The sequence below is a fragment of the Poecilia formosa genome, unplaced genomic scaffold, assembly GCF_000485575.1.
Source record: "Poecilia formosa unplaced genomic scaffold, Poecilia_formosa-5.1.2 Scaffold507, whole genome shotgun sequence".
NCBI classification, from domain to species: domain Eukaryota; kingdom Metazoa; phylum Chordata; class Actinopteri; order Cyprinodontiformes; family Poeciliidae; genus Poecilia; species Poecilia formosa.
Genome location: NW_006800446.1, coordinates 192,825 through 213,032, shown reverse-complemented (window position 1 = coordinate 213,032; position 20,208 = coordinate 192,825). Strand labels below are relative to the sequence as shown.

The window sequence follows — 20,208 nt, the reverse complement described above, 5'->3', positions numbered from 1 at the left end:
TGAAAAACAGCTGAGCACCGCTGCTAGTCAAGGTTTTAAGTTACATTCAGCGACAGAACAGGCCAGGCGTGAGGAATTCATTTCATTTCGGGATTGTTTACTAACTATGCTGATTTGCAGTTTCACGTGTAAATTAGATAAACACTGAGCCGTACCATTATACGGAAACTGCACAATTTATTTACATAAACAACCTTACTTTTGTAGGATTAACTTAAAGAAAAGTTTGCTCTCCTTTATCAAAATAAAAAAAAGAAGCTTATAATATATCATATTGGGTCATGTCTCAGGAATACAATGGAGTTATATCAAAACATTGGTTCAGTTTTAAAATCTTTCAGACTGTGTTCACTTCTGTAAACTGCTTGTATATTTAGAAGATTGAAATGTCAAATATTTAATAAAGTGTCAACTAAAAATGATGGCAACCGTCACAAACGCACATTTTCTAGAGACAAACAGGCGATGCAACACTGCCTGCCTGTTGGGGACAACATAGTTAGTATCCCTCTTCCAGACTGAATGTCTTCATCCGTTTGGACAAACAAAGCTCTCTGAAGCATCTGTCCTAGGGACTCAGCATTACATAATCCAGATGACTCAATACAAATGGCAAATGCATGTCATCAATCTGATTTCTCAATGTAAATCACTGGCTCTGTACAGTTTGTTGCTGGTGAGTCTGGAGAACAGAAAAAATCCTGGCATCAAGTCAGATCCTCCTTATTTGCTTTTATCTGTCACTTCCTGACAGTGACAGTTTCTGATATGGGCAAAATGGGCAACCACCCAGGCCGGCATCTGGCAGGGGACAACATGCGATAAGAGAGGTCATCCACACTCCCCACTTGTCTCACTGGATCCTCAAATCATCCTCACACGCCCCCAGAATATTAGCTATGATAAATCAAACACAGTCTCCCATTTCCTAGCTGTTATTTGCCGATAATCACAAGATATAGAGATTAAACTTTTTCATATTTTCCAGTTTAATGCTCAATTTGTTTGCATGATAGACAGTTTGCAGGTTTTCGCTCAGCTTGTCCTCCACACACATTCTTTGAGAGAAAATGAGGCCAAAATCACAACAGCAACAAACTTCCAGTGTAAAAGTTGTTTTGATGAAGCATTTTAAACCAAACTAGCAAGCTGATTATTGTTTCTACTCTCTGAATGTTTTGTTCTGAAATAATTCACCTGATTGTATGAATTGCTTTGAGCAGCATTAGATAAAGGTCCCAGCTCATCCACATTTCAGACACAGATTTTTATTTCATTTAAAGTCCAGGCTGATTGACGTGAATAAGATTCAAAAACAGCTGTAGTTCCTAGTTTGCATCAGCTTACAACCCGAGACCATTGATCTACTGCAGAAAGCATTTTACTCAAGGCTAAATGCAGTTGCATGCTGTTGAAAGACAACATGCTCACAGATGAGTGGATGCACTTTAATTCACTGCTGCTAATTTCGTTTCCCAGAGTTCTGGCACCGGATGCAAGAGAAGCTGGGCAGGAGGCCAATGAGGTGATGGTTGAGGTCCCACAATTATTGCTACGAAGGTCAGCTGAACATAAAAGTTCTCATGATTACGTCTTTATGCTGGAAACAGCCTTCATGTGACTGGCTGTTTATAATCCTGCAGCAGGATTATACTTAAACAGCATAAACAAGTTAAAATTACAACAATATAATTGTTGTAATCAAACAAAACGTACATATTAATGTGTAGTTTAAGAATGAAAGTAGTTTTAGTTAATATCAAGGTTTTAAGCAACATGTTTAAAGGATCTCACATTACTCAAAACTTTACACTGAATAGTAGTTTTGATGAATATATATCGTTTTAACCACAGCATTTTGATTTTATATACACATTGCTATGTTTTATTTAGGAACACTATAGTAATATTCTGTGATGGACTTGCAGCCTGACCAGGGTGAACTCCTCATCTCCAATGGCCGCTGGAAATAGACGCCAGGCTCACCGCACTAATCCGAGGATAAATAGGTTTAGACAAAGAGTGAATGAGTAGAAAGTAATATTCTGCCAGTAAGTGTCCTTGATAAGACACATCAGTCTTTATGTGTTGGGTTTTCACACCAACAAAGTGAAGAGATTTTTAGTGAGCTCAAAAAAAATTATTAAATGGTACAAACTGAATGAACCACAGAGGAAAAGTAGGAGAGGAACCAACAAGACCGCTGGGAGAGTTACAGGAAGATCTGAGTAAAACGGGGAAAATTAAATATAAATATATAAATGTTGTGATGGAACGATGCAGAAAAGCTGTGAAGGAAGAAAAGAGTTGAGACACTGAGACAAACCGATGAAAGATGACTAATAATTTAAACATAAGAAATGTGGGAGCAGAAAAAGACTTAAGAGTTATATAAATAAATCTAAAATACATATACACAAGAAAAACGGCAAAATACCAAACACCAAATGTCCACTAAGGACATTCGTCTTGAACTTATTCTGGAGAATCCTAAGGCGTTCCCACTCTAGAGGAGATTAATATTCTCTTCAGAAAGTTCTGGTTCCGGTGCAGAACCGAGGGGTTCCCTGAAAGCCTCCAGAGACGTGTGTCTTCATGCGATGCAGACTCCCAGTGGATTACCCCATCTCCACTGATAAGGCCAGTCAACCTACGAAGGAAGTTCATGTCAGTGGTTTATATCCAGGATCCATTTCATTCAGGCGTCAACCGAATGTGAGCTGGACTCTGTCATGGCTGACAGAGGAGTTCATGGACCGGATATGAAGACAAAGTCCAGTTTGGGAACCTACAGTATGACTACATGAATTATTTTGCTCTAGATATAAAAAATATGCGTGAGAGTTTGTTGAGATGTTAATCTTAGAAGTAAACTTTGTAACTTTGGCTGTTAGAGTCAGAAATAATTAAATGTGTGCTTGGTTTAGTTAATGAAAAGAAAGTTTTCTTTAAACCGAGAGCTCTATTTACATCTGAAGAAGTACAGCTCACAAATGAAAGGCAGTCTTCTCTCATCAATGTAAGTAAGGATACATTTGAGATGTTGCTCCCGGTGAGTGCCAGCTGGCCGAAGAGCTGCTATCCTTCTTCGAACATGTCAACGCTTTCTTCGAAAAGCAGTGACAGCATTTGTTTTTCCACCCCTGGTGCTGCAGTTCAGATCCGATTGGTCTGGGCTTTGCCGGGGAGAGAGTCTGACTCGAGGAGGAGAGGGAGTCGAGGAGGAGTGCGAATCCGACGCCAGCGCTCCGCGGCGGAGATTTACAGGCTCCTGGAGAGACTCTCACAAGTTTGCAGAAAATGTCTCTTGATTTTTTATGATCTTCCAGGATTTATTTCCAAATCTTATTTCTAGGAATGGCTTATGGTGTTGTTTTGCGCAAGTCAGATGCAGTGAGTGCAGGGAGAAGTACACAGTATTTATGGGTTTCATCCTGCTATTTCACACAAACACTTTACAGAAAGAAACAAGTTTAAACATTTTTCACATGTTACCACTGCTGTAAGTTTAGTTCATGTGGTTTTTTTAATCAAATGCAGTTGAGCCCAGAATTATTCATACCCCTCTGCACTGTTTACGTACATTAGAGGTACCTTTACTTGTCTGTTTTACTCCTTACTCATTGACATTTTGGCTCAGAAGACTTGTTGTTCTTATTTGTATGACATATTTCAGTTACAATTCAAAGTGCTTTATATGATAAAAATATAAATATTACATTAAGATGAACTTTATATCTGAAGATGCAAACAGGTCACCAGTCTTTGGGGGTTGATGTGGTCAGACCAGACAGCTCTAACTTTTCCGTACTCGTGCTTATTTGTTCAGTCCGGTCTTGTTGTGGTAGTTTAGTAGAGAACATGAGGATGTGTGAATGTTTGTCTGTGATCAGCTTCTGTAATAGACTGGTGACCAGTTCAGGTTTTGCACCACCTCTGACTCCAGAGTAAAGAAAGATAAAAATGAAAAATCCTCCATTGTTCCCACTATGGTGGTTTAAAGTAACGACACTTTGTTGTCTGACTCTTTGTTATGCAGGATTAACAACTGATGGTCTTTTATGACATCCACAAATGGACTGCATGCAGCTTGAGGTCAATTTATAAAGCTTTGGTGTTGCTCACTAAATTGGGCCAATAACTGAATCTCCAGGAGTTTTTTTTTTCTTTTTGATAGTTGTTGTTTGCGGTCGGTCTACACAAACCTTTTGGAACAAGGAGATGAAACCATTTGGCCGAGTAAGCCTTTAGTCCCACTGCTTTGTAGAAGCACACGGCCGTAGAGACAGATGGGAATCCCTGTTGCTGGAGGAGACGCATGTGAGTCAACTAGAGTGCAAAGGAAGAGAAACTCGAGCAACTTTATGAGAATAATCAGCCTGAAAATATGTTTGGCTTACATCTTCTGACCAGCTTTCTCTTAGACCGACTTCAGCTTCCTTGCTCTGAAACTGTGGATGTTTACTTCTGAGCAGCGAGTTTGTGAATTTAAGCACTTTCTTTTCACTTGTAGGGAATTTGATGAACAGATAAGGCTCTTATGTGGTTTTTATTGTCTGGCAATGTTTTGTGAAATGCTATAAATTGATAAAATCCTGATTTATAAAGCGTGAAAGAAGCAGATAACTCAATGGTAAACCTCTCAGTGCTGATAATACGACATGGCCAGATGTCTTTTATCTTTTTGGATTTATTTTTCTAAGTACTCAGGGTTGGAAAACATGTCAAGCCAAGTGAATGTTTTTGTCTGGATAATATAATCACTTGAGGATCTGATCAGCTCCAAAGCGTCTGTCAGCTGAAGGTTGGATCTGAGTTGGAGGTTCCTGACCACCACATTTTGCCAATGTAAATGAGTTTTTAAAGACTCTTTCATCTGATTTCAGTTCATTAGCTTCATCCAGTTCCCAAGTATTGCTTGGACTATTAGAGGTATATATATTACCTCTGTCATCTGCATGGCTCCATGAACCTCCGTCCAGTAGTTGCCAACCTTCTCCAGCTCCTGCTGGGTCTCAGGTTTGGGCGTGTCCAGGGTCTTCTCCCATTGGGACCAGCCAGGGAAACCTTCAAAGGGAGTCAACCAGGACACTTCCTGATGCGACGCCTCAACCCCCTCAGCTATTTGCGAGATGGACCAGATTACTGTGACTGAGCCCCTCAAAGGCAGAGCCAGGCAGCCAATACAAAGGAAACTAATTTCAGCCGCTGGCATCTGAGAATCAACCAGGGTGGAAGAAATGTTGTTCTTTTTAAAACATGTTTTCAGTCAGACTCACAATCTTTTAAAATCTTTTAAAATCTTTCCCTCATATCTCACTTCATATGGAGATGAACTGGTTTGTCCTCATCATAACATTAACATAATTATTTTCCTTCTACCTAAACTCTGAGTAGAAGTAAAGTAAAAGGAGGAAAAAACAATTGGATGGATTAATCACAAAACATAGCAAAAAACATATCTAGTTTAAAAGCCTTTGTCTATTGTGAGTATCTATAAAGGAGCATTAATCAGTGCTAAAAACCTGTCTTAAAGCCCATTTATTTTCAAAGCTGTGGTGAGATTTCAGAAAAAATATATAAAAAAATAAGTTGGTGTTGAAGTCATTGACAAAACAGGAGAAAATCAAGTTACTTCTCAAAATACATGAAAAATCGGCCATAATTGAACATTTGGATGAGATTTAAATTGGAGTTAAAGTAGAGAAGAGGATCACATTTATTAGACATTAAGTGATTAAAGTTTCTGTGATAAGAGCAGCAGCCTTTGACAGACAAAAATGCATTTTTTTAATACAATTTTTCTATATCTCACAAATTGTTGGAAATAATTGTTGGACCAAATTTCTTGTTTATTTCACATTCATTAAAAACTCTCTGGTGCAACTATTTTTTAATATAAAATTGTTTAAAACCAACCCAGACTAATTTGCTGAAACAAATTCAACCACTCATGGGCCGGGATGAATCCCAGATGTTTCAGGATCATGACAACACCTCTGGGAATCACCGAAGGCCTATTATCTCCTGGTGTGACTAAGAGTCGTTAAACAACTCGGCACTTAACACCACTTATTTTGTAAATTTTTTTCCATTCAAATTTTGTTCAGGGAAAAATAAAAAGCGTAATCTTTCCCAGCCCACAGCTGGAAAAACACCAAAACTTGAAATCACAACTTTAAGTGAGAAATGAAAGACCTCATTTGGACACCTATTAACAGTGTTTCCCCCATTCATTTGCCTGAGTTGTGATGTTCATAGATTGCTTTTAATTTGTTTATTATTGTCCCTGCAGTGCCTCAACTCCTGTTTTCTGCTTGGTTGAAGTTTGCAGAATTTTTCTTTAAGATATTAACTCTTCGTTTTGCTTTTTCTGTTCTATTATTATGTTGTCTATCAGTTACCTAACATGTTTTTAAATACTTTTCATGGTTAGTTTTGTTGATACACCGGATTCTGGACCATGCACTTCTGCTCTGTCTATTCTGGTCTCCTGTTTGTATTATTTTCAGGGAACATGATGAACATGTCAGCTGCTACTCTGATGACACCCACATTTATTAATTAATCAATCCTTACTGACCAAATGAGTTAGAATATCTTCCATCTTGTTTTATAGGTTCCAATTATGTTTTAGGATTTTTTTTTTCCCCCACTCATATTTGTCACGGTACAGTTTCATTACTTTTAGATAGAATTGGTTTTCTGGACCACAGCGATGAAACGTTGGATATCGGATTGTCTTTCCGTTAACAGGCCTTCGGAAAAGCAGCCTTTTATCAGCATCTCAAGTTTCCTGCACCAAACAAAAGCTAAAAACATAAGCTTTCATATTTTTATGCTGCTTTAGGTGCACGAAAAAACATCTTTTAATAAACAGTGCTGCAATGGATCTGTCAGCTTTCAGATTTTCTCTGTTTTTTCGTCACATTGTCGCTTTTGTCACATTTAAATGATCATCAAAAAATCCCATCCATCCATCCATCCATTTTCTTTACACCTTTACCCCAAGAAAATACTAAAGGTTTTCAAATCGTCATTTAATTTCGGAAAGGAATGAAGTTATTTAAGCTTTAAATTGGTCCCATGTGAAAATGCAGTCACCACTCTTGGTAAATCATAAATAAGTTGTAATTAACCAAATTAATTGAGTTCAGTGACACCAGCCACACACAGGTTTGGTTTATTGAAACTGTTTTGGTCTTAATGGGGTTTTTTATGGTTGCTGTGGTTTTGTTCCGTTTTTCATGATTTTGCATATTTGGGCCCGTTTCTGATTTTTTGTGCAGCTCATCATAATTTCTGCTTAGTGCTTTCGTTTCATGTTCTTGTTTTCTTTCATTTTCCAGCTTTCCTTTTTTTCCTGGTTTGTTTGGGAGCTGCATGGTAGACCTGGAGTCTTCTCTGTGGGTATGACGTCTTTAATTTGTTTTGTATCATTCATATTTTGTATTATTTCCAAGTAATTTTGTCTATTAATAGCCTTTTTGTATTCACATTGTATGTTATATAGTTTTGTATGTTATACAGATATGTAAATCTATTTAGCAATGGTTGTAATTAATGTCACAATGTTTGAAATTAATCTTGAATGGTGGTGCACTTCTTAAAACAGCTGCTTGGCATGAAGAAGGCCTCGGGTTCGAACCCTATGCTGGGTTTGTAGGTTCTTTCTGGATACTCAGACTTTCTCTCACAGTCCAATTGTTTGCATCTTAAGTTTCCTTGTCTCTTTCCGTTGTTTTCTTGTGAGTGTGTTCATGTTTCTTTGTGTTATCTTGTGATTGGTGACAGGCACCAGGAGACGGGCACTGGGCCCACTGTGACCTTACATGGAGAAGTGGGTACAGGCAGTGGATTGATGGTTTGCATATATGAAGTACAAACCCTTGTCAAGAGGAAGCTGAGCCCTGACTAAACCATAAAATAACCTCACATAACCCATGCATCACGTAACTGAGGAGGGAGATTTTTTTTTTATTTTAAATTCAGACTATCTTCTGACTAGAAAGCTGGAATGGAATAACCCCAGATTTTACTTCTTATGAAACGATGATTGCTTAACAATGATGTTTTCATATTCTTAACATAACTGTGAACCAGTCAAACTTTAACCCCTCATTTACTGAATGGCACCAACTACAGACATCGACACATGGCACTGACTGTCCAAATGCTGAAATTAATAATCCAGAACCTCTACACCAACAAACAAAATGCCAAAATCAGGCCATTTGCACATAGAAATTAATATCTGGTTCTGATTGGAACCAGGCTCTCAGAAACAGGCACCCATATTGCACATAGCGATCTTTAGTACTTCCTGTAGTAAATTTGATCTGTTTTGAGCTGCGATTTTTAGCCAGACATCCGTTTTGGGTTTGTTTCAGAATCTTGGCCTGCCGGAAATGGAGAAAAAAAAAGCATAAAGTTCTGGGATATTTTTGACTTTGTGTGCATATTACAAACACCAGTATCTTCAAGGAGTCCTTCATGAACCAAGCCTTGGTGAATTTTATCATCGGTTATTATCGGTGTTTGAAGGTCAAAAGGCACACAGCCTCAACTATTTTACAGATGACATGAAATTGTCCTCAAGAATTTCCTGATACTGGATAAGAGCTCTTACCCTCATTATCTTGCTCAGACTTGCAGAAGCTGTCAAGTTGTCGAGAGGTGAGATGAAAAGGCATGTATACTAACATTTTGTTCCAACTTAGAGCCTGTTTTTTTCATATATGGAGGAAAATCAGGGTCCACCTGATGAAAACACCACTTACACAGGCCCCTGGTAAACGTCTGTGTCCAGCGTATTTATAAATTCAATCATTTTTCAAAAGCAACTTGAGCAGGAGAAAATATTTTGATCTGGGGTGTAGCTCTTTATTATACCATTCCTGGGCTCTTTCTATGAAACAGTGCACCAGATTCCGGTTCATTAAAAAAGTCAATGCTCTCAATAACTGGCTCAGTCTAACCAACGCTCCCAAAGCTGTTTCCACGAAAAACATTTAAAAATGCTTCAGTTATAGAAATACAAGCAGCATTGCAAGCCTGCCAACATATATTACAGCTTCATATACAAATATATAAATGTACAATCAATAAATACAGTGTGACGTCTTCGTCTTGAGATGTATGGAGAACATTAAGGCTTGTTTAATGTTTGGTGATTTTTTTTCTTTCTTTCTTTTAGGCTCAATTTGTGGTTCTGCGTAAAACTATGAGTTGGAACTCTGATTCTGGATAATTAAATGAATGGCTGTGATTCACTGTACTTAAAAATACTGAAATGAAAGAATGCAAATCACTAATATGGTGCAGTTTGACCATTCTTCACATCTTAAATGCTGACCAATGACACAAAACGCAGCAAAATCAAAGAACAAACAACACTTCAAGAGATTAGGTGTTAGCATGTGGCTCATGTTCAAAAGGAAAAGATCGCTGATTCTGATTACAGTATTTACAAGGAACACTACGATCGACTTCAGTAAATAGCGAAAGTTTCTTTGGTCCCTGTCGATTGTCGGTAATTAGTGGTTTAAAAAATGTAACTGTGGGCACAAAATGGTTGATTAGAAAACAAAAGCAAACACAGAAATGTGCCATGATTATGCCTATCACTAAGAATCATTTACAGGTCATCAATAATCCCAGTTCACATAGGCAAAGGAAACACAACATTTCAGGGTTCTGAAATTACATCAAAGTCAGTAAAAACAGTTCATACATGATACACAAGCATAAACAATGATTACAAAGCAGCAATAGCTACTTAAAATGGACAGTTGTTTAAAAAAACAAAAAAGCAAAAAAAAAACAAGCACATCCTCAAAAACAAAACCAGTAACTTTTTTGCAGCAGCAGCAGAATTTGAAGAGAGACACATGAAGTCAGAAGAAGACTGATTTCATAAACTGTGGATGAGGTTGGGCTGGTTTCAGGGCAGAAGTAGGAAGACGGGAGCTTTCACTAAGTGTCTAGGTGTCTGCACATGGTTCCCCAGTGTTTCTGTGTGCTGTCCATCTTTGGCTGTGCTGCTAGAGATGGATGATGATTCCGGTGAGTAATTTCAAGTTTTCTTCAAGCCTCGTTCTGACCAAAGAGACTACCCTGCGTCTTGAGTCTGTGCATCCTGGCGGGAAGAAAAGATTAAAACATCAGATTCGATGCTGATCGGGTTTAGGTTCATCAGGATTTGAGTCTGTTGGGAGATGAGTGACTTACTGTCTTTCTTTACGGCTCAGTGTGTCTTCTTTTGACTTGACAAAGACTGCATTTTCCCCTCCCCTAACAAGGTAAGCAAACTCTCCTTCCTTTGCGTTAAAGATCACCCTGCAGTCACACAGATAATATATGTTCAGTCAACAATAAATATTTAATTCTTGAGTAAGTAAATGTTAGAGACCAGGAACTCACTTGGACTGAGTCTCGCCACATTTGATGCGGAGCTTTCGGAGGTGAAACTTGCTGCTGCCCCAAAGGTCGGACCAGCTGAAAAGTGCGTCCTTCTCCCAGCGAATCTTGACGATCATCAGGTCACCGATGTCCACGTCGGTGGTGATCAGGAAGGACGAGGTGCTGTTGCTATCAAGGGAGGGCCTGATGGGTTGAAGTGGGAAATATGGTCAGATATTGGCATATTTGATTAGTATGTATTAATATGTAAAGATTCACTGAGAAACTGGCTGCTGACCAGAATTCATACATTTTAAACTTAGCCTAAAAAATGAAATAATTTTTCTTATTATTGAATCCATTTTATCTATCGGATTAAGCTGATCACATTTCTCTTCACGGTAGAAGTAATGACTAGAGGAAGGAGATTGAAAGTTAGCTGTTTTTAGTCCCACTGACTTGTTGGAGTAATAAAACACCTAAAAGCTGCAGGAGGCTTAGGTAAAGTAACGGTCTACCTTTGCTAAAGGGAAAACAAATGGACAACTGGTTGCATTTTGTTATGCTAACCAAGATAACTCTGATAGTCGCTCTAACAGAAGATGCTATAAACCATTTAGATCATCCATTCTGCAGTCTTTTTGACTTTGGTAATATTAGTGAACTCCTGTTTAACTGTGAAACATCACCCATTCTCTAACACACACAGTGTGACGTCCCCTTCGGGTCCTGCTGTGCATTATTAATAATCGACCATAGAAACACTGATAAAGGAATGAGTGATTTTACTAACATAACTCTAAAATCACATCCTCTTAAATATTAAGTTGTTTTTATTGTTAAGACAGAAATTATTTGTATTAAATGAATATATAGAGAAGAAAGGAATATATTTTGTTACAGTCCACTTCTGTATTTTGAGGTATACAAAATTATTAGCAACCTATAATCTGTATGTAAAAGAGTAAATTAAATACACTAATTTTGTATTATTTTTGCTCTGATTTTACTTATAGATACCCTTATCCACAAACATATACCCACAATATGTTTGTGGATTTTCAATGATGCAATTGAGAATTTTGCTTTTTTTTTTTAGTTTACTATGAATGTTTTATTATTAGGATATTTGTGCTTTAAGTTTAGTTTTCTTGGTAAAAAAAAAAAAAAGCAGTTTGTAGTTTTTTTTTTTAGAAATGATCTAAAATCAGAATTGCCATGTTTTCACAAAACCTGAAACCTGAAATCGGTCTTAGACCCTCATTTCCACCAACAAATGCTGGTGAACAACACTGTTGCTGAGTTGCATGTCTTTCTGTTGCACGCTCAGCTTCGTGTACGTACAGGACAAGCGGGATGTCCTCCTTCTCTCCGTGGGTTCCGTACAGTGAAATCTTGATTGGCTGCTCACTGAAGCTCTGTTTGTCCTTGCTGAAGAAGTGTGCCTTCACTTGGTAATGGAAAACTGCAGGATGGAAAGAAGATTCACTCTCAGTGAAATGATACATTTCTACTTACGCTCTACTTCACCCTTGACTAGAGCTTTAGACACCGATTAGTATATTCTTGTTTGGCTTCAAGCATGCATGTGGAGACCCTTAGAAGCTCTTGAAACAGCTTGCTATTTATCAAGTAAATGTTTACACATTTGCTGATTTGTGATTTCTAAAAAAAACAACGAAAAAGAACTTTTCCACTGCCAAAGTAATGCACAGGTATCACTTTACTTTAGCATACTTTAGCAACTAAAATACCCATGACCTCATGAATGCACCGAGCTTGCTGTCCTTGTGAAGCTGTCTCAAGTTTCCACAATCACTGTCGGGTCCAAGGAGACACATTTACTCTAACCGCATCGAGTCACGGTAGCAAATAATCTGAGGATTACTTTTAATGAAGGCATGTGCACGATTTAACTCCCAATGATGCAGACTAAAGCATGTAAATCCAGGAAGACTTTTCTACTTTTCTTAGATGTTAAACAGATTCCCTTTCTGTTCTTGCAGTCAATATTCAAGTACAAATTTCCGTCTCCGTGGAAAAAGTCGAGTTTACTTTAGTTTCACACCGTTTCTGTGGAGATTTACCTTTGTAAGGCATCATATCCCGAGTCTTGAGGTACATCCTGGCACTGCGGGCCGTCCGGACCTTGTTGATGTTGTAGCCAAGCTTGTTGCATCGGTTCTTCCTGCAGCTCAGGCACATTCCCTTGTTGAAGGCGTCCTTGGAGTTGCAGCGGTAGGCCATGCTCTGCTGCTGGGTGTTCAGCAGCGAGTCAATGAACAAGTGGATGGAGCGCTCATGGGAGCATTTGATAAGCTGATCCATATCTGCAAACAAGAAGGCAAGAAGACTCTTCGGTTTTTGCAGATAAACGCTGGCAAAGGCAGAAAATTACTTCCTGGTGTTTGTTCTCCTTTTTTCATTCATAAGACAGTCACAAACGAGGACCAGAAGGCATCCAACGCTATGTTCTGGTTTCTAAAAGCATGAAGCAACAAAATATTGAGGAAATACACCAGATATTTTTGCTCACTTCATGTTTTTAGCTTGGAATGTTATGATTGGAGGCAAAGACACTTTAACTTGCAACCATTTGTTTTAGCAAGCACCTGCCTGACTTCTGACTGAAATCTGCTAACAATATATTATTCCTAAGACTAGTATAATTAAAAAACAAAGCTAATTCATTATCTCTAGAAGCCTGGGAGATTTTGAGTTACATACTTTGGAGGCCCTTGATCCCTTCTGATGCAATCCCCAGCAAGGTATTCTGGATGTCACAACCCGGCTGGAAGGTTCCTCCGTTAGGGTAAATGTCAATGTGGCCCACTGGCCTCTGGATGCCAATGCTGCGGTCTGGAGAGCCTCTGGTGTTGGTGTGCAGGACGTCCACAAACTGGGCATCGCCTCGGGACAGAGTGCTCTGCTCGTCTGCGTGCTCAAAGGTGGGACCGGCGGGATCCAGACCTGGGCACGAGAACAAAACAATCGATCAGCTGTGGAGATAAACGTGACTGGAGATAAAATGCTACCATTTGGAACCGTTGTGTTTCAAAGCATTAAAGGCTTGAAAGTCTGTTCTCAGTCTGACCTCCTTCTGATTTGTGCAGGAAAAAAAAAAAAAGTTTGATGGTGCTTAATGGCCCACTGCTCTCAGATCTAGTAAACACACCATTATTTGAAGGAGGTCAGAGAGATTTTAAAGCTGGACCAACTTCATAGGAGCAACTTGGAGCTCTAAATCTGAAACAAATTGGCTGCATGCACACACACACACACACACACACACACACACACACACACAATGGAGGCCTGGAATGTAGAGGCTGACAGACTCGGACGTACATACATGAAAGTACGCACCAATAACCTTAAGAACTCAATTTAATACTAAAATAACCAAACAGCATATTAAAAACATGTAGTTAACATTTTTACAACTTTATCGAGGTCTTTTTTTGAATTTAGATTATAACCCAACGTTCCTATATGTCAAAATTGAGTCAATTTTTCAAAGTCCTCGGCCGCCTTTAACCATTTTTAGCATATAAATACCATAGATCTAATACTTTATATGAAGTTATGTCATTAACGGATGGATTGATACTGAACCAAAACTGCAAAACCTTTAAATCAAACTGCTAACTTTTTCAAACTGTACAGGAATCCTGGTAGTCATTTAACAGGAGTCACCTGTGATCCTGCTGATCTTATGGTCAGTGAGGTCTCCAGCAATGCCGGCCACATGTGCTCCCAGACTGTATCCCAAAAGATGAATCCTCTCCCAGGGCAACTGCAGCTCTTTCTGCAAAGCAACAAAACAAGTCAGGCGTGTGCATGGAACGCCTTAATACAATCGACAGGGAAGCCTGCAGAAATGCAAGCTGTACTTGGCAAGGCTCTGAAGCATTCTGCCCCAGGAATGAATGTGGGAAACAATCCAGAGAAAGGATTCGGTGCAATTTCATGCTATGCCAAATTCTAGACTGCTTTTAAAGTTTGAAGTTGCGTAAGCAAAGGGAAAGCTTTGGGTTGTTGCAAAAGCCGTGCCCTCGCTAACACTAAGCCTCGCAGCGATAGCCGCAGACATGACTATAAAATGTGTTTATAGCCATTTAAAATCTCATAGCGTAGACAAACACAACCACATGGCCCCATTGGGAACGGAGCATTACGGAGCAGATTTTAGCCAATAATGTGAACTCAACAATTGTCACATGTTATATTTACAGAACTCAAAAAGCTAATGCAGAGGGAGGGCGATCCAACGGCTCACCTGCAGCCAGGTAACGAACTTGGCCACGTCTCGGCCAACCAGCTTGGTGTAGGCTGCGGAGGTGGGGTAGTGCTGGTTGGCGCGGGTCAGCCAATCCACCACGATCACGTTTGCAGTTGGCACGCGCTCATACAGGGCGGACACCAGCTTGGGGACCCAGCTCTCAAACATCCCTGTTACCTGCAGGGCAAAACATAAAAGCAGCAGGTGAAACTGTGGCCCATGATGTTTGAACAAAAACATTTACCTGCATTTTTACAAAGTTTGCAGGTAAATGCCGATAGTCACGTTTTGTGCTGTTGATGCCTTATGTTTCAAAGAACTGTGAAACATAAGATTGTATTAATGTAACCAAGTAACACCAGTTTCTCATCGTGTTTGCACTGTCAAGGAATCGACTGGTATGAGAACCTTCACTATGCTAAATATGAGTAATAATCCTGAGCATCAACATGGTGTAGAAAAGGGAAGCAAAATCACTCAAACTGCTGTTAAGATTATATAGCATGTAATAGTTTGAGTATTGCTATCACAGTTTTTGTATTGTGCATCATAAATATTGAATGTGCACTACTTTCTAAGAGGTTATTGGACAGTGTTTTATCCCTTTTGGTTTGCCAGTCTGCATTTTAAATGCCCAACACATGATGTGAGCTGGTTAATTAGTCAGCCTATCTGCTCTGATAGCCAAACTGAAGTCAGCTGGTGACCAGACATGCTGATCACAGCAGTGTGGGACTTTTTCATTTTCCACATCATAAACTGTCCACGTTTTCTGAGATTTTAACTATTTCTGAAATATTCCAAATTTGTCTTTTTTGTAAGCAAAGGCGTAAAACAATTATTATCGCCGTCTGACAGGTGGTGAACAGCAGCAGGTTAAAGGACAAAGCAGAGCTGGAGAAGACTCAACTTCTCTTGCATTTATTATCAATATTTCTTATTTGAGTGAGATCATGTTTTCATTCTCCCATTTTGTTTTACTTCCATAGTAGTTTAGCTTGTGCTGCAGAAAACATGTGACTGACAATGCACACATGGTCAGGTCAGTGTCTGAGGTCAGCTGCCATATGGCGTGGTTTATCCAGCACTGCCTCTGTGTTCTGTTGGAGACTGGCCAAGGTATCATCAGGTTCAAATTGTGCAGCATGACTGGTTTTAAATCAAATTACAGCAGAAGATGCATGCATGGACTGTGTGCCGTGTCCCCTCCACAGCTTGTGCTTTTTGCCATCATATGTTGCAGGACTTCTTTTTTTTTTTTTTTCTCAGTATCTGTGATGCATTTTTATGTTGCACTGCCTAAACATATCTGCGCAGAAGCTTTGTGCACACAAAAAAAGTTAGTTTCAGTGTTACTAACCGTCCAGCCATGTATCACAATGAAGGTCTGGGTTTCTGGGTTGAATGCGCACTCGGTGATGGTTTCTGGTCTGCCGGCCACCATGTAGCACATATCATCATCCGGGAGCTCGGCGGTGCGCAGGGAGAACTTGGACACGATGTCAGTGAAATCCGTCATCCATTCAGTGGTGGTTGGCACAGGCGCATCGGTGACTGTGCTGTTTGCTGTTGCAAAACAAACGGAGAGCGCAGCGGATCGTTGGGGTTAATCTGTTCTGTCAGGTTGGACAATTGGGATTTGTTCACAGAGAAGCATTTTAAATGCTAGTTGGCTGATTGTCCTTAATTGTGAACAACGTATTTTTTTTAAGTGACTAAATAAGGCGTGACAGTGTCGCCCCCTTTTGTCCTTTCTGAATCTTTACCGGGAAAACTCAATTTCTTGATAACACGAAAGCATTTCTACATTATTAATTAAACCAAATAACTGAATGCGGGTTTTTCAGTTTTCCTCTAAAGGAATCATTCTTAATGGGTCGGAGCGAGTGTTAAGAAGAGTCGGTCTAATTAAAATTCAACGCGCAAACTGTGCTCAACCTGAGTAAAACAGTTGTGTTTTATTAAATTCAAAGAAGAATAAACATTATTGTGTGAAGAAATTATTTTCTGTATCAACTTCAACCAACGTTTCCTCCCTCCTCTTATCTATCCTCAGACCAACAACAAAAAAAGCTCCTGCCTGCTGCTTTTCGTCACGCACACATGGAGCTGAATGCAGACCTGCGCTCTTTTTAAAGACGGGTTAATATCGGTCAAAAGTGGAGCCGCGTGCAGCAATAAACCTGCTATCCACATATTTATAACCTTTACCTGCTTCTCGTTTTGTTCTGTTTAAAAGTCTGATCAGAATAAATGTGAGTCTTACCAAAAGCAGTTGAGTTGGCGGTGGGTTCGACATCTGAAGAAAAGGTTGCGTGGATGCTTCCCAAAGTTATCCAAATAGTCACAAAGCAAATCATTTCTTTTCCCATATTGTTACTGAGTTTTTCCTCTTGATTTGGATTTCTTGATTTTAAAGTTTTTTTGTTGGTTTTGGTTTTATTGTTTGTTTGTTTGTTTTTTTTTTGTTTTGTTTTTTTTGGTTGGTCGAATAGTTATGGATCCACTTAAACCCAAAGCACCGGTGACAAAGTGGTGAGCTGTTTGCGGTTTAAGGGTGAAGTTGCTTATGGTCTGTAACATTTGCCGCTGCAGGTCATCTTAATGGGTGGCTTATTTGAATACTCAAGCGTGATTGGCTGGAAAGTTTTGGGGGGCGGAGACTAAACGCTGTCCCAGCTCTAAAAAAAAAAAAAAACTAAGGAGGTTGGTCATCCTGCTGTGAGGAAAGCGGGGCCCCTGGCAGCCAAGCAGAAGGTTTCATTTACGGAGCAACATTAGTGTCAGTTCCCAACTGTCCGTGTGTCTGGTTTTAGTGATTACCCGACACTTTCCTTTGATCTGCTGCCAAAATGATGTGGTAATAGGTATTTTTGTCATGCATTAGGATATTAAAAGGTTTCTAACTAATTTAAAAAGCGCTCTTTGAACAAGTTAGTGAAAGAAAACCTGATTCATTGTGTTTGTAGGAAACATTTTATTTTTAGGACAGCAAGGTTGTTAGCGCTGCTGCATTGCGGCAAAACAGGATGGAATCCTGGCCAAGACATTTTCTGCAGCAGGTTGGTTTTCCCCAGGTACTCCAGTTTCCTCCTGCAGTCCAAAAACCTGACTGTTGTTGGGTTAAATGACCTCTTGAATTTGTCCTTGATATGAGTGTGTGTGGTTTGGTTGTTTGCTTAGTGTATATTTGACTGTCATGTGATGGACTTGTGACCTGTCCAGAGTGAAGCCCAACTCAAGCCTTGCGCAGACATGTAGTTGGTTTAGACAATGGATGAATTTACTCTCAATTCTTTCATTTTATAAATATCTAATTCTGACAAAAGTGACAATGTTGGAAGAGATGCACCCAAGAGACCTGCAGCTATAATCGCAGCACATGTAGCACAGATTTTTATTTGGTTTTAAAAAACACATATAGTATGATCATCTCCGTACTGGACACTACTTTGTATAGGTATGTCACACAAAAACCCAAATAAAATGTTGTAAAGTTTTTTGTTGCAACATGTCAACATGTGGAAAAGTGTCAATAGTTTTCAAAAGGCACTGCAAAAATGTGCAATGAGCTCTAAAGCAAAATCTTGAATGATATTAAGAATTTATTATTGGGAGATCATGGAATAGGGCAAGTTTTCTTGATTTATTCAGAACTATTTAAATTTTCTGTTTGGCTGAAAAATCCAAACACTGAACAGCTGTAGTAATTCATCTTCTTCTGACCCATGTTCACCACCAGCCTTGGACCCAACCCATCACCCACCAGCCTCATCAGCAACACATATTTCCTTCATGCTGTACTGGTCATCTACATTTTAAAACTCATTCCTCCGCAGTAGCTCTGAGGTCCCCAAACCCAAGCAGAACAAGTGATGGACATTTTCTGGCAGAAAGCTTCTCCACTTCCTTCGGCTCCTTCGCGTAACAGAAGTGAATTGGGAGTTTTGGGAGCCCCGCTTGGTCAGATCTGCTTTGAGCTGTGAGCCATGATGAGGAGACATGCAATATGAATCCATCAGAAAACTTTTATTGTTAATCATCTGCTAGACCACATGTCAAACTGCAGTCCTCCAACTTTTAGATGTTTCTCTGCTGCACCACACCTGAATAGAATAATCAGGTCATTAGCAAGGCTCTGGAGAACTTATCTACACAAGAAGGAGGCAATTAAGCCATTTGATTCCGGTGTTTTGTACCTGTGGCACATCTAAAAACTGCAGGACACCGGCCCTTGAGTGCTGGAGTTTGACACCCCTGTAAATCTATAAATGTGGACACTATAATCCGAAGCAGTCTTCTCAGACTGAGGAAAATATTCACGGTCCAACTGGCAAAGCTCCACTGCTCTGTGGGGCCTCACTGTAAGTGTGAGGGGGCCCAAGCAGCTGCTCTGTTAGCCTGAGCCTCATGTTCTATGGCATACACCGCCGCAGTTGCATTGTTACCCACTATAGAAGGAAGACAGATGTTTCCTGTGTACATTGACAAGAGGCAAAGGTTTAACATCACGTTTTCATGTTGAGAGGACTGTGTCACCTGAAACGCACAACTTATGACCTTTACTAAATGCAGAAATTACAGGGAAGACGAAGCAGAGAGCAACAAAATAAGATTAAAAGAAAAAAAAAACTGTCTGTCTTTTCCCTTTGTAAAGAGGATGGGGCATTGTCGGTGGTGTGCTTTCAGACTGGGGCCCACTAATCCGTCCATACATTCAGGATCTCTCACATACATGAGAGCCGGGTGGGTGTGGAACACAGTCCCACTTTCTTATTGGCTGACCAAGACTGAAAGGATTTCCAGAAGAAACCTTCATACCTCTCAAGAAGGACATTCTCTCCTCATATCAGGTCACGGGAAATAAAAACAAGATGTGGATACAGACACCATGCACGCTTGGTGCCTGCGCTTCAAGCGTTTTGCCCCGTCAGTTCACAGAGCCAGCTTCAGAACAAGATGCGAGTGTGAGTTACGAGATTTAGAGTTTAAAATTGACTGTTATGTCATTACATCACCCTGAAAGCGAAAAGCAGAGACTGATGGGGAATATAAAGTAGATGAAGCATTTTCATGATATTGCACAGAAAGATGCCATGTTTCTTAGCTGTGACAGTAAAGTGAAATGTGTCAAATGTGTTGTGCAGAAACACAGACATGTGACAAACCCTATCAATTACAAACTAAATATCACCCTCATGTCATGCTGCACAAAGCTTTTAACCCATGCCTCTTTCACTTTAGGCATTCAAAACCCATGTTGACGCTATCGGAGCTTTGGGGACATGGTGCATTATCCTGCCAGAAGTTTCCATCGGGAGATAAACTGTGTTCATAAAGTTAGCAACAAGTCTCAGGTAGGCTTTGAGTTCAAATCAGTATAGATTCATCCTACCCTGTTGTTTTATGCCAAATACCGACTCTACCATCCAAAAGATGCAGCTGAAAATGAGGTTTTCCACACCAGGTGGTAATCTTCGTGAACCTTTGTGAGCTGCATCAGTTTCTGGCTGTCTGGCAGCAGT

The 20,208-nt window shown here is 39.7% G+C and overlaps 1 protein-coding gene and 1 long non-coding RNA gene across 2 annotated transcripts; one reads left to right on the top strand and one right to left on the bottom strand.

Annotated features, from left to right (window-relative positions):
• Positions 1-1,479: 1,479 nt before the first annotated feature.
• On the top strand, positions 1,480-9,545 carry LOC103156886 (uncharacterized). The gene is made up of 3 exons (XR_001659815.1): positions 1,480-1,560; positions 7,350-7,410; positions 7,795-9,545. It is a non-coding gene; the product is annotated as an uncharacterized LOC103156886 (long non-coding RNA).
• Positions 9,174-17,263, bottom strand: lpla (lipoprotein lipase a). Its single transcript, XM_007579089.2, has 10 exons — positions 16,950-17,263; positions 16,044-16,249; positions 14,681-14,860; positions 14,098-14,209; positions 13,129-13,371; positions 12,489-12,731; positions 11,746-11,866; positions 10,423-10,605; positions 10,231-10,338; positions 9,174-10,138 (listed from the first exon to the last, which is right to left on the bottom strand). Exons 1-10 carry the CDS (start codon positions 17,053-17,055, stop codon positions 10,087-10,089), a joined length of 1,554 nt encoding a protein of 517 aa, XP_007579151.1. The 5' UTR covers positions 17,056-17,263; the 3' UTR covers positions 9,174-10,086.
• Between the last annotated feature and the right edge of the window lie 2,945 nt (positions 17,264-20,208).